At 50.3% G+C, this 13,791-nt stretch overlaps 1 protein-coding gene across 2 annotated transcripts; it reads left to right on the forward strand.

Annotated features, from left to right (window-relative positions):
* The first annotated feature begins 73 nt into the window (after positions 1 to 73).
* Positions 74 to 13,429, forward strand: MAU2 (MAU2 sister chromatid cohesion factor). 2 transcript variants are annotated; one of them, XM_059489705.1, is made up of 20 exons: positions 210 to 258; positions 374 to 493; positions 744 to 761; positions 976 to 1,041; positions 1,373 to 1,468; positions 2,464 to 2,558; positions 3,423 to 3,450; positions 3,910 to 4,065; positions 4,484 to 4,630; positions 5,393 to 5,483; positions 5,733 to 5,836; positions 6,675 to 6,752; positions 7,363 to 7,428; positions 7,656 to 7,739; positions 8,362 to 8,411; positions 8,593 to 8,670; positions 9,266 to 9,377; positions 9,934 to 10,024; positions 10,638 to 10,765; positions 11,261 to 13,429. In XM_059489705.1, the coding sequence occupies exons 2-20, from the start codon at positions 404 to 406 to the stop codon at positions 11,333 to 11,335; spliced, it is 1,653 nt and encodes a 550-aa protein (XP_059345688.1). In that variant the 5' UTR covers positions 210 to 258; positions 374 to 403; the 3' UTR covers positions 11,336 to 13,429. The 2 variants fall into 2 exon arrangements, with proteins under 2 accessions (XP_059345687.1, XP_059345688.1); XM_059489704.1 differs by having other exon boundaries at positions 74 to 493.
* The last annotated feature ends 362 nt before the right edge of the window (positions 13,430 to 13,791 follow it).

The following is a 13,791-nucleotide window of genomic DNA, read 5'->3' on the forward strand; positions in this document are numbered from 1 at the left end:
CGCGCCTGGGGCGCTCGGACTCCAAGTCCCGTCGTGCCCCGCGCCTCGCGGCGGTGTTGTCGGCGGCCCCAAGATGGCGGCGGTGGCGGCGGGCGCGGCGGCCCCTCAGCAGCCGCCGCCGCCTCAGCAGCCGCCGCAGCCGGCGGGAGGCGGCGGGAGTGGTTCCGGGGAGGCGGCGGGAGCCGCGGGTGGTGCCGGAGGCGGCGGCGGAGGTGCCGGAGGCGGCGGCGGCGCAGCCGGGCCTGCGCCGGGCTCGGGGTCGGGCGGCGGCGCGGCCGCGGGCGAGTCGTGGTACCTGGCGCTGCTGGGCCTGGCCGAGCATTTCCGCACGTCCAGCCCGCCCAAGGTGCGGCTGTGCGTGCACTGCCTGCAGGCCGTGCTGCCCCGCAAGCCCCCGGCCCGCATGGAGGCCCGCACGCACCTCCAGCTCGGCTCCGTCCTCTACCACCACACCCGCAACGGCGACCAGGCCCGCGGGCACCTGGAGAAGGCGGTGAGCGGGGCTGGGATGGCCTTGGGGGGCACGGGAAGGGCGGAGCGGGGGTGCCGCTGCATGGAGGAAGGGTTGGGGGTGGTGGGGACGCGGATCTGGGCACTTGGAGAAGGTAAAGAGTAGCGGGAGGGGCGGCCGAGGGGTGCTGGCAGCTGGAAAAGATGGGGAGCAGGGCCGGGGGCGGTGGGAGGCTCCTGGCACGGAGGGGAAGGGTGTTGGTGCCAGCGTAACCCGCTGTGTTCTCTTGCAGTGGCTGATATCCCAGCAGGTATCCTTTTCCCGGGATCCAGGAAGGGCTCCCAGCTCCAAACAGCTCCAAGGAAACTCCAGAAACACCTCAAGGGCCTCGGGGTGGGAGCATGGAATGGGTGTTTTGGGTTGGAAAGGACCTTAAATCTCATCCCTGTTTTCCTGAGGGGTTTTGGAGGTTTTGCTGCTGTTTCCCACCCAGACTTTGTGGTTCCCTTAACCCCTGGTGCCAGATCCCCCAGTTTGAAGATGTGAAGTTTGAGGCAGCCAGTTTGCTGTCAGAGCTCTACTGCCAGGAGGTGAGAGAAACCCCCAAAACTCCTCTGTGCCCCTCGAATTTGGGTTTCTCCGGTCCTCCCAAATCCCGGATTCCACCAGTCCTGCCGAAATCCCAGATTGCTCCAGTCCTCCCCAAATCCCAGATTTCTCCAATCCCATCCAGCCCTACCTTGGACATTCCAAGGCTGCAGCAGCCCCAGACTTTCCCCATTTTATTTTTATTGCTTCCAACACTCTGGTCCCTCTCTCCCAGCCCTCCCTGGAGGGTTCAGCGTGGTTTTGCAGGGAATTCCAGGGCTGTGGGGTCCCAGGATCCGGGTTTATTGGTTACGGGGGGTGTCTGTGTTGCAGAATTCCGTGGACACGGCCAAGCCCCTGCTGCGCAAAGCCATCCAGATCTCCCAGCAGACTCCCTACTGGCACTGCAGGCTGCTCTTCCAGCTGGCTGTGAGTCCTTGGAGCAGCAATTCCTTGGGAAAAAATCCTGCAGAAATCCTGCATCCCCATTCAAAACAGCCTGGAAGCCTTGCCTAACCCTAACCCTATTCCCTAAAAAATTGCTGTTAATGGGTGGATTTTATCCTTTTATACCCTAAAAATTTGTTAATGGAGAGGGAAAAGGCAAATCCAGGGTGGGAATCTGTGTTGGACTGGATCAAGGAATCAGCCAGGATCACTCTGTGGGGATTAGGGACCTGGAATTCCAATGATGGTGGGAAAAAATCCGTTTTGGGGTTTATCCTGCTGGGCTTGGAAATGTTGATTGTTTTATGTTTAATGAGGGATGGGGGAAGGAGGCAAAGGAGCAAGGAAAAGAATCCAAGGAAAATTTTTGTTCCTGCTCTGGAATACGCTCCAGAATATTTATAAATAGAAAATATCAGTGAGAACAGAGACATACTGAAGTGTATTTATGGAAAAAGAACGTTCGTTTCCTATTGATTAAGAAATATTTAGTCTCCCAGAAATTGAGAAATATTTAGTTTTCCAGGAGTTCATCCTGAGGATTCTGAAGCTTCTCCTCTCCCTGGAGCTTCCCATTTTTCCCTGATTTCCCATTTCCTTGGAGCCTGTTCTCTTCCTGAATTCCCACCTGGGTTTGGGAAAGGGATAACATTTGGGAGCACACCTTGGGGGTTCCTCTTGCTGGGAAAACTCTTGACCCAGTCTGACAATCCCTGGAATCAGATCGGCACTGGATTTTCACCCTTTGCAGGATCTGCCTCCAATTTTTAACAAATTTCTCATTAATTAGGAATTTGAAGATAAAAAATCCTTCTGGGCTCATACAAATCCTTGGAAACGCCCCCGATTTCCCTGGAAAGCGAGTCTAAAACCCCTTTAAGGAGCAGGAATTTGTAAATCCAGGGATAATGGTGTTTCTTTGGGAATCGTGAAGCAAATCCTGGATTCTCATGGCGTTTTTTATTCCCGTTTTTCAGCAACTGCACACGCTGGAGAAGGATTTGGTGTCGGCCTGTGACCTGCTGGGCGTGGGGGCTGAGTACGCGCGCGTGGTGGGCTCCGAGTACACCAGGTGACAGCGCTGCCTTCCTCAGGGATCCTGCCTGGCTTCCTGGGCTTTCATCCCTGAATTCCCTGGCATTCCCTGCCTGGCTTCCTGGGCTTTCATCCCTGAATTCCCTGGGATTCCCTGCCTGGATTCCATGGGCTTTCATCCCTGAATTCCATGGGATATCCTGCCTGGCTTCCTGGGCTTTCATCCCTGAATTCCATGGGATATCCTGCCTGGCTTCCTGGGCTTTCATCCCTGAATTCCCTGGCATTCCCTGCCTGGCTTCCTGGGCTTTCATCCCTGAATTCCCTGGGATTCCCTGCCTGGATTCCATGGGCTTTCATCCCTGAATTCCATGGGATATCCTGCCTGGCTTCCTGGGCTTTCATCCCTGAATTCCCTGGCATTCCCTGCCTGGCTTCCTGGGCTTTCATCCCTGAATTCCCTGGCATTCCCTGCCTCAATTCCATGGGGTTTCATCCCTGAATTCCCTGGGATTCCCTGCCTCAATTCCATGGGGTTTCATCCCTGAATTCCCTGGCATTCCCTGCCTGGCTTCCTGGGGTTTCATCCCTGAATTCCCTGGGATTCCCTGCCTCAGTTCCCTGGGGTTTCATCCCTGAATTCCCTGGGATTCCCTGCCTGAATTCCTGGGATTCCTTCCCTGAATTCCTGGGATTCCCTGCCTGGATTCCATGGGATTCCCTGCCCAAATTCCCTGGGATTCCCTGCCTCAATTTCCTGGGATCTCCTTCCCCAATTCTCTTAAACCTCTTTTTTCCCGTTTTTAGAGAGAGAAAAAGGCGGATATTTTTTCTTGGTGTTTTTCTCTTTGTGGAAGGAGTAATTTCTTTTGGAATTTAACTTTATTTTCTTTCATTGCAGAGCCCTCTTTCTGCTCAGCAAGGGGATGGTGAGTTGGAACTCTTTTAAAAATAAATTTTTTATTGTTTAATTGTAAATTCCAGAGGATTTTTTTTTTTTTTTTTTTGAGTGGGGAAGGGATAAACAGGGTTCTTGAGGATAAATCCAGCTTTTCCCCCTCATTTCTTCTGGGAAAAATAAAAGGATTGTTGCAAATTTTCACTGGAGCTTTTGTAATGAGGGATGGAAGAGCTGGTGGGGTGGAAGGGCTTTGGGAATCAGGTGAATATTCTGATCCTAATCCCTGGAATTGGGGAATCCATGGAATTGGAGAATCCTGGAATTGTTTGGCTTGGGAGAACCAGGGACATCTTCCACCACCGCAGGCAGCTCCAGCCTGGCTTTGGGCAATTCCAGCCTTGAGGCAGCCCCGTTTTCCACGGGGAATTGTCACTCCCTGAGGGTTTATCCTGACAAGTTTTCCTGGTTTTTCCTTGGGGAATTGCAGCTGCTGCTGATGGAGAGGAAGCTGCAGGAGGTTCACCCGCTGCTGACGCTGTGCGGGCAGATCGTGGAGAACTGGCAGGGCAACCCCATCCAGAAGGAATCCCTCAGGGTCTTCTTCCTGGTCCTGCAGGTCACACATTACCTGGATGCCGGCCAGGTACGTGCCACGCTCCAGCTGGGAGTTTGGGATGGGATATTCCATAAAAAATCAGCCCTGAGGGGATTTTTGGGTTTATTGTAATGGAAGCAAACTCCTGTTAGTGTTGTTCCCAAATTATATGGACAGTGAGGAAATCATGTTAATTTGGAAATGTTGTCCATGATATTTTTGTATCCATGGTGGTCTCTGTTGCTTTCCTGGTGTGTTGGAGGGAATAAAGGAATTTTGGGGGGATTTTGGGAATATTTTGAGCATCCCTTGGTGCCGTTCACCCCCGTGAAGCACTGAGTGTCGTCAATCCTAAACCAACGCCCTGAATATGGGAATTACCACTCTGCTGGGAGGTTTCCCCTCTCCCCGAGCACTCCAGCAGTGGATGTGAGGAATCCCCGGGGATTTTGTGAATTCCTGGCAGGTGAAGAGTGTGAAGCCGTGCCTGAAGCAGCTGCAGCAGTGCATCCAGACCATCTCCACCCTGCACGACGACGAGATCCTGCCCAGCAACCCCGCCGACCTCTTCCACTGGCTGCCCAAGGAGCACATGTGTGTGCTGGTCTACCTGGTGAGAGCTCCTCGTTAATTAATGAGGGCTAACAAGGGGTTTGGAGCTGGCAGGGATGGGGTTTGGGGCTGCTTTGGGCTGATTTCCCTCAGGGACCCTGGGGTGATCCTGAGGGGGCTGCTCAGTGTGTGAGGAGCTTGCAGGCTGGAAATGGGAATTACTTAATTAATTATTAAATAATGTACTAATTGGTACCAGACTCAAATAGAAATGGAGTTATTTGTACAAATCAGAGCCACTTTGGCTTAATCTTATCAACTCTTTGTGCTTTTTTTTTTCCCCTCAATGTCCGTGGGGTGATGCTGAGGGGGCTGCTCAGTGTGTGTGGAGATTCCAGCTGGAAATGGGAATTAATTAATAAGTAATTAATTACCTGATTAATCAATACTCTAGTCAAGTAAAAATGGAGGTATTTGTACAAATCAGGCCACTTTGCCTTAATTTTACCAACATGAGGAGAGTTGGACTTGGAATTGCTGAAGGATTTTGTTCCATTTCTTGGAGATTATTCCAGTCCTTGGTAAAAAATCTGGGATTTGAGTAATTCTGTGAATTCCCAGCCCTTCCCTCTCTGCACAGATAAATTTTGGGAGTCATGGAATAGCTGGGGTGGAAAGGAGCTTTAAAGTCATCCATTCCCGCCCTCTCAGTCTCACCTCCCACTGTCCTGGGGTGCTCCAGGGATTTTTCCAGGGATTTTTGCTGTGGGATTGCATCCCAGGGGAATTCCTGAGGGGATAATCCTTGCTGTGCTTCTTGCAGGTGACAGTGATGCATTCCATGCAGGCAGGCTACCTGGAGAAGGCTCAGAAGTACACGGACAAAGCCCTCATGCAGCTGGAGAAGCTCAAAAGTAAGGAAAAAGGGCTTGGAATTCAGCTGGAAAATCCTGGAAAATCCCGTTATTTATTTTTCATTTAAACCCATCCCACAGCCCTGCTGAGCTGCTGGGTCAGCCTAAAACTAAAACTAAGACTAAACCTCTGATTTTAAGGCTGGGTGGTGGATTTGGAGTACAAAAATCAACTTTTGGGGTTTTTTTTGGGTGGGATTTGAATCGTTCCATAAATGCCTGATGGAATTGCTCCTGCTCCTTTGGCAGTGCTGGACTGCAGCCCCATCCTGTCCTCATTCCAAGTGATTCTGTTGGAGCACATCATCATGTGCAGGCTGGTCACGGGACACAAAGCCACAGCCCTGCAGGAGGTACGTGGGAATTCCAGCATTTCCTGCCTGGGAAAGCTCCCAGAAAATGGAAATATTCTGCAGGAACAGCCTCTAAACCGTGGGAATTGCAGTGTTGGGCTCAGGAGGGAATTCCTGCTGGGTTATTCGTGGGTACAGCCAGCCTTGGTGGGGCTCAGGACCTGGGAAATGTGGGATTGGCTCCTCTTAAATGTTCATTTAAGGGCACTTTGGAATGGATCATGGGATAATCAATAACTGGTTGGATTGGCACCTTCCTGGTGGCAATTCCAGGCTGATTCCAGTGGGTTTTTCCCATTCCATCCATTCCAGAGTGGCTTCTTCCTCTTCAGGTTCCTGACTTGTCCAGGTGTTTCCCAGTTTTTCACATTCCTGCTTTTCCTCCTGTTTCCTGGTTCATTTGGGTTGTTCCAGAGGAAACTGCACTTTTTTTCTTTCTCATTTTTCCAATAATTTTAAAATCCTGGGAATCCATCCTGGGCCTGGATCATCCAATCCCTGCTGTCAGCTTTACTGGGAATACTGTGCTGGGAATGGGGAGGGATTCAGCTTCCTGAAACTCATCCCAATCCCGGATTTTGGGAGGTTTTATCCCACCTTTCCTGGAAAAGCTGGAGGGACCCATGGCTGTGAGTCCCAGGGGGTGGAGGAAGGCGCTCCAAAGCAGCTGGAACGTGGGAGGGATGTGAGGAAATCCCTTTTCCTGTGCGGGCAGCACAGCCAGCCTCCCCTGGGATCCTGGGCGAGATCCCTGCGTCCCTGAGGGGTGTGAGGGGCGGGATTGGAGCACGAAACTGGGGGAAAAGCGTCAAAAACGGGGACTTGTGTTCTTGCCCAGATCTCCCAGGTGTGCCAGCTGTGCCAGCAGTCCCCCAGGCTCTTCTCCAACCACGCTGCCCAGCTGCACACGCTCCTGGTGAGTTTGGGGTGAAACCGGGGGATTCTGCATCCCGCCCGGAATGCCGGAGAGGAGATACCCTGGGAATTGCAGAGCTGCACCGTCCCCACCTGGAAACCCTTTGGAAACAGAATTCCAGGATGGCTTGGGCAGGCAGGGGCACTTCCCACTGTCCCAAGTTGCTCCAGCAATTCCTGGAGAGAAAATCCCACTTTTCTGTGGAGAAAATTCCTGGGATTTGGCTTTTCCTGGGTGTTTTGGACATCCAGGCCTTGTCTGGCAGCAGTTTCTTCATGAAGGGAGGGGGAACTGGGGAGGAATCAGCTGGAAAAGGGGAAATCCAGGGATTTCAGCTGTGCCCACAGGAGATGGCTTTATGTGGGAACTATAGAAGGCAAAAGGTTTTTGTAGGGAATACTGAATTATCCACGATTTTAATAAAGATTTTTTAGCTAAATTAAGCTTTTTTTCCCCATGAAAAAATTATTTTAAAGGACATTTTGGGGAAATGCCTTATTTTCCCCACACCTGAGACTCGTTGCTCCCTTTTTCCTGCTGTTATCCCAATATTTTGATGGATTTGGGAATGTTTTGGGCTGCATTCCCACAATTATCCTTTCTTTTGCAGGGTCTGTACTGCATCTCTGTCAACTGCATGGATAATGCAGAAGCACAATTCACTACAGCACTGAGGGTGAGATTTTATTCCCAAATTTTCTCCCGGAAACTTAAGGATGGCAATTTGAATTTGGAAGGGAAACCTTCCTTAATTCCCTTATTCATTAACGATTTTCCTTGGATCTGGGGGGATTTTTAGCATTAAAATATCAATGTGTGATTTTTTTTAGCCAGGATTTTTTTAATGGGAATGAACAAATCATGAGGAAAAGTTGAAATATTTGTGAATTCTCTCCTTTCCAGCTCACAACCCACCAGGAGCTGTGGGCGTTCATTGTCACCAACCTGGCCAGCGTCTACATCCGCGAGGGCAATCGGCACCAGGAGGTGAGCTGGGCTCTCAAATCCTGCTTTTCTGGGGAAAAAAAACCTGGGATTTGCCTTTTTCTGGGTGTTTTTGCAGGCATAATCTCATTCATGAGGGGAGTGAGAAATCCCAACTTTCTGTGGAGAAAATTCCTGAAATTCTGCTTTTCCAGGGCATTTTTTCTGTCAGGGCCTTGCTGGCAGAATCTCATTCACCAGGGATTGAGAAATCCCAGTTTTCTGGGGAGAAAACCCCTGGGATTTGCCTTTTTCTGGGTGTTTTTGCCATCAGGGCCTTGCTGGCAGCAGCTCCTTCATGGGGGGAGCAGAAAATATCCTTAAAGTTTGTGAATTCTTTAGTTAAATTCTGGTTCTCATTAATCAAATCCAGTATCAAATCAAATCCAGTATCAAATTCATTATCAGATCCACCAGCTCCAAGTTTTCCGTGGGAATACAATTATCCAGGAAATGCCGTGGAATTGGAAGAGATTTGGGATAAAACTTGGATTTTTGGGATCAAAACAAGCCTAAAATTCCCAATATTGGGATAAACGTGGGCCGGTTTGGGTGGAATTTCACTGTTTTGGTGTTGATTTTTCCTTGGAAAATTGATTGTTCTTTTTCCTCTCCCACTTTCCAGCTCTACAGTTTATTGGAAAGGATAAATCCCGACCACAACTTCCCAGTGAGGTGAGAATTCCCACAAATCCCAACGTTCCGGGCTGGGAATGGCGGATTTGCAGCAGGATTTTCAACAAATTAGGGGAAAAAATCCAACTTAATTCTAAGGGGAAACTCGGGAGGATTTTGGGGTGAAATTCTTGGGAATTTGGGTGGGATCCTGAGGTATCCATGGTTTTTATATCCATAGTTCCCACTGTCTGCGGGCTGCAGCGTTCTACATCCGAGGGCTCTTCTCCTTTTTCCAGGGAAGATACAACGAGGCCAAGTGAGTCCAAGTCCTGGGAAAAATGTGGGGAAAATGTGGGAAAAGTGACCCTGGCTTTTTTGGGATGGGAGTGGGAATGCCCAGGCTTTGTGTCCATCCCATTCCCACGGATTTCTCCTGGATTGGCCAGGGGGGAAGAGCAGGGATGTGGTGGGGGTTGAGCTCTTGCCTTGGGAATCCTTGGGAATCATTCCCTGCAATCCTTGGGAATCCTTGATAAAATGAGACTTTTATTCCCTGGAATCCCTGGGAATTTTCGGCACTTTATTCCATTTCAATTCCAGGGAATCCTTGGGATCTCATTCCCTGCAATCCCAAAGAATCCTTGGGAATTTTGGGACCCTTATTCCCTGGAATCCTTGGGAATTTTGGGATTTTAATCCCAAGGAACTCCTGGGAATCTCGTTCCTCTCATCCCTTTCCATCCCAGGGATCTGCACCTTCCAAGGGCCCAATCCAAGAGAAAACCCAGGAACTCCCTTTCTCCGAGCTCCTTTATGCCAGCTGCTGCCCCTCCATCGCTGCAGGGTCACCCCAGGCTGCTCGGGGGGCTCCAATCCCGTTTTTCCCATTGTTTTTCCCATTGTTTTTCCAGGCGCTTTTTGCGGGAGACGCTGAAGATGTCGAACGCCGAGGACCTGAACCGCCTGACGGCGTGCTCGCTGGTGCTGCTGGGCCACATCTTCTACGTGCTGGGCAACCACAGGGTGACTGCAGAGCCCTCCCGCCCCGGGATCCTGCCTGGGGCATTCCCAGGAAAAATCCCCAAAAAGTCCCCAAGGAAATCGGGACGTGGCTGGGAAAAATGGGGTTTTTAAAGGGTTTTTTAGTGCTGTCGCATCAAAAATCAGGATTTTCTTCCCTCTGGATCATCCAAATCCCTCCCAATCCCTGGAATCCTGGAATTGGCATTCCCAGAACAAATCCCCCAAAAAATCCCAACTGAAATCGGGGAATCCTTGGGAATCCATTGCCCTAGAATCCCAAGGAACCTTTAGCAATCTTGGGATTTTATTCCTTTCAATCCCAGCCAATCCTTGGGATCTGATTCCTTTCCACCACAGGGAATCCCTGGGAATTTTGGGATTTTATTCCCTTCGATCCCAAGCAACCCTTGGGAATCTTGAGCATTTTCCTGCCTTCCATCCAAAAATCCAATTTCCCACCGGCAATGTTCCATCTTTTCCACTCAATCCGTGCTGGAAAGCGCAGGAAATATTCCCAAAATTCCAATTTTCCCCTTTCCCTTCCCGATTTTCCTAGGAAAGCAACAACATGGTGGTGCCAGCCATGCAGCTGGCCAGCAAGATCCCAGACATGTCCGTGCAGCTCTGGTCCTCCGCCCTGCTCCGGGGTAAATCCGGGATAAACCCGGGATAAATCTGGGATCAATCCGGGCTCTGGGAGCAGCCTGGGAACTGGGGAATGGCCTGGGCAGGGTGGGGATCATCCCAAGGGTTTGGGGAATGGGAATGGGCAGCTCCAGGGGCGATTCAGGATCTGGGATTGTCCTGGAAAACTGGGATGGAGCCTCAGGGAGGGTGGGAATGCCAAGGAGAGCGAGGAGCTGGTCCCAGGGCTGGGAATGTGCAGCTCCAGGAGCTGATCCCAGAGGGGAAGGGGCTCCAGGAGAGCTGGGCAGGGTTTGGGAGAGGGGATGGAGGGATGGGACACGGGGAATGGGTTTGGGATGGGAATGGGGATTTTGGGAAGGAATTCTTGCCGGGAGGGTGGGGAGGGAATGGGCTGGGATCCCAAGAATTCCTTTGGAAAAGGGAAAGATTCTCGGTGGAACTTTTGGGGCAGATTTTGCCTCAAATTGAGGCAATTTCGGGATCTTATTCCATGCAATCCCAGGGAATCCATGGGATTTTGGTGCAGACCCCAAACCCAGGGAGGATTTTTGGGATGAGGGGAGCTCAGAGGCGGGAATGGGGTGAATCCCAGGATTTCTCTGCCTTTCCCAGACCTGAACAAGGCGTGTGGCAATGCCATGGATGCCCACGAGGCCGCCCAGATGCACCAGAACTTCTCCCAGCAGCTGCTCCAGGACCACATCGAGGCCTGCAGCCTCCCCGAGCACAACCTGATCACGGTCAGAGCCCAGCAATTCCCAAAATCCCCAAAATTCCCACTTTGCCCGTGGCAAAAAGGACCCTTGAGGTCATTTTTATACTTTTAAAAATGTTTTTTAGTGCTGTTGTGTCCAAAGTTGGGATTTTCCTCTCTCTGGATCATCCAAATCCCTCCCCAATCCTTGGAATCCTGCAGTTTGCATTCCCAGAAAGTAATCCCTCCAAAATATCCCAAAGGAAATCAGGATGAGGGTGGGAATGAGATTTTTGAAGGGTTTTTTAGTGCTGTCGCATCAGAAGTTGAGATTTTCTTCCCTCTGGATCATCCAAATTCCTCCCAGTGGGATTTTGGCTTTGAAATCCCAAATAAACCCCTGGAAAACCAAATCCCAGCGGGATGAGGGGTTGGAATTTGGGATCCCTGGGGCAGGGAGGGTTTTCCTGGGAATTCTGTGATGCTGAGGGAATTTCCTGGGAGTTTTTCCTGGGATTCTGATCCCGTTTTTCCCTTGCAGTGGACGGATGGACCCCCCCCAGTCCAGTTCCAGGCCCAGAACGGCCCCACCACCAGCCTGGCCAGTCTGCTGTGAATTCCAGCAAAACTCCAGGAAAACTCCTGGGAAAACTCCAGGATATCCACCAACAACATCCCGTGAGGGGGGGAAAAACAAAGCGTCAAAAACTTGGGAAAAGAAACAAAAAAAATCCGTGGAAAAGCTTCCGAATTCCCTCTGGTAGTGAGAAAAATCCAGGAATTTTCCAGGGATTCCCAGAGCCTCCGGAGCTGCTTTTCCAGGTGGGAATGCCCAGGTGAATGCCAAGGTTGGATCCTGCAGGGAATTGCCAGGAAGGGCTGGGAATCCTCGGGGATAAGGGGATGAGGAAATCATGGATTGGATTCCCAGCTGGAATTCCCCCATGGGAAATTCCCATTTTTTTGGGAAGGAGGAATTCCAGGGTTTCCTGGGATGTCCCTCCCGCAGCCACAGCTCTCCCCACGCCGCTGGGATTGGGGAAAATCCGGAGTTTTCCTGCTGATCCCAAATTTTTCCAGGCTGAAGGCACCACCTGTGCCTTAAGGATTCCCAAATCCTGGGAATAAGTCCCAGTCCAGGGGTTTGGGATGGAATTCCAGCCTTGCCCTCGGCACAAAATTCCCTTTTCCAGGTTAAATTCCCTGGTTTTAGCCCAGTTTATTGTGGATTTCCCAGAAATCTGGGAATGCTGAATCCCAGAAAAGAGCTGGAAGTTTTTCCAGGCTCCCAGCAGTGCCTGGGCTGGAACTGAGTTGTTTTTCCCAGTTGGAATTTCTCCAGATTTCTGGGAAAGGGGGAAGGAAAAGAACTCTGGAATTCTTGGAGAGAGGAAAGCCAAAGCCCTGGAACTGCCAGAGATTTTTGGGAATTTTTAATCCCACCTGGATGAGAAGGAACCTTAAAATTCCCTTTAAATCCCTTTAAAATTCCTTCATTCCCATCATCTTCCTTTCCCAAATCCCATCTTTTTCCAGAGCAAGGAATTTTTTCCACTCAAATTCCTCAATTTTTCCCTCTGGAATTCATTCCAGGGATGAGGTTTTTTGGTCCCATTCCCAGAAAATTGCATTTTCCAGGGTTTTTTTTTTCCTACGGAAATCCTGGTCCTAGGCCTGCAAAGGACCTGGAAATCCCTGGAAGTTTTGGGGATTGAGGATTGAGAGTTTTTATTCTGGATTTTTGTGGGGATTAAGGAAAATCCTTGGTGCCATTGGAACTCAAAAAACAGGGAAAAAAAATCCCCAAAAAATCCCAAATCCAGGGATTTTCCAGCCTGAATCCAGGGCTGGGAATTCCCATGGGAAATTCCAGAGGCTCCCAGGGGGTTTTTTTTGGGATATTTGGAATCCCACTGAGATAGAACCATGCCGGAATTTTGGGATCTGGGGATTTTCATCAGGAACTGGGGGAGTTTTCCCAGTTTTTGATTTTTCTGGGAAGCACATTCCCAGTTTTTATTTCCTCTGGGGTGCAACAGTTCCTTGGAATCTTTTTCCTTGGAATTTCCCTGGCTTGGGAAATTCCCAAATCCCAGCCAGGAAATCCAAATTTTCCTTTCTAACTCCGTAACGTTCCAGAATATTCTGGAATTTCAGGCCCAACTCAGATGATCCAGCTTGCAATTTTGGGCTCAAATTCCCAAATTTTGGGCTGGAAAAGCCTCGGGATGATCTCAATCCCAGGGCAGGGACACTTCCACTATTCCAGGCTGCTCCCGCCTGAATTTGAGCACTTCCAGGGCGGCCAAATCCCAAAAACTTTGGGAAAAACCCGGAAAAAAATGGGGAAAAACTGGGGAAAATCCCAATTCCGGAGAGCTGTGGTTGGGGCTGAGCTTTGGGAATTCCCCAGGTGGGAAAAGAGCCTTTCCCACCCCCCGGAGATGCTGAGGAAGGAGCAGAATTCCCAAAAAATCCCCAAAATTCCCAATTTTCTGCCTTCAATCTCCCGTGAAAATCCATCAAAATCGGTGAAACAGCCGGAAAATCCAGTGGGAATTCTCGGGGGGGGGGCTGGGGTGGGAGCTCTGAGCTGATCCCAGCTCCCGGGGGCTCCTCCTGCTGCCGGAATTCCCAAATCCCCAAATTCCCGGCGGAAATTCCAATGTACAGAGCTTTTTACCATTGTATATTAAATTATTTAATAGCTTTTCGTGGCAGTTTTTCCTTTTTTTTTTTTTTTTTTAATGGAGCAGAGTTGGGAAGGAGGAGCTGAAATTCCTTGGAATTTTGGAGGAAAAGAGGAAAAAGGGAAACCAAAGCTGTGGGATTGAATCCCTGCGGGAACGATCCCAAATCCCTGTGGGAATGATCCCAAATCACAATGGGAATGATCCCAAATCACAATGGGAACGGTCCCAAGGGTTAAATCCCAAATCCAACCAGGAATGATCCCAGATCCCTGCGGGAATGATCCCAAATCCCACTAGGAATGATCCCAAGGGTTAGAGCCCAATGGGAACGACCCCAAATCCCAGGATTAAATCCGTGCAGGAATGACCACAAATCCCA

The sequence above is a fragment of the Ammospiza nelsoni genome, chromosome 27 (genome assembly GCF_027579445.1).
Source record: "Ammospiza nelsoni isolate bAmmNel1 chromosome 27, bAmmNel1.pri, whole genome shotgun sequence".
Classification (NCBI taxonomy): domain Eukaryota; kingdom Metazoa; phylum Chordata; class Aves; order Passeriformes; family Passerellidae; genus Ammospiza; species Ammospiza nelsoni.

Bases quoted from the DNA above. Each gene is read 5' to 3' on its own strand.
- MAU2 (XM_059489704.1), top strand. From the start codon at position 74: ATGGCGGCGGTGGCGGCGGGCGCGGCGGCCCCTCAGCAGCCGCCGCCG. The intron at 1,042-1,372 runs GTGAGAGAAACC...TCTGTGTTGCAG, and splicing joins CAGAGCTCTACTGCCAGGAG to AATTCCGTGGACACGGCCAA. The intron at 6,753-7,362 runs GTGAGTTTGGGG...TTTCTTTTGCAG, and splicing joins CCCAGCTGCACACGCTCCTG to GGTCTGTACTGCATCTCTGT.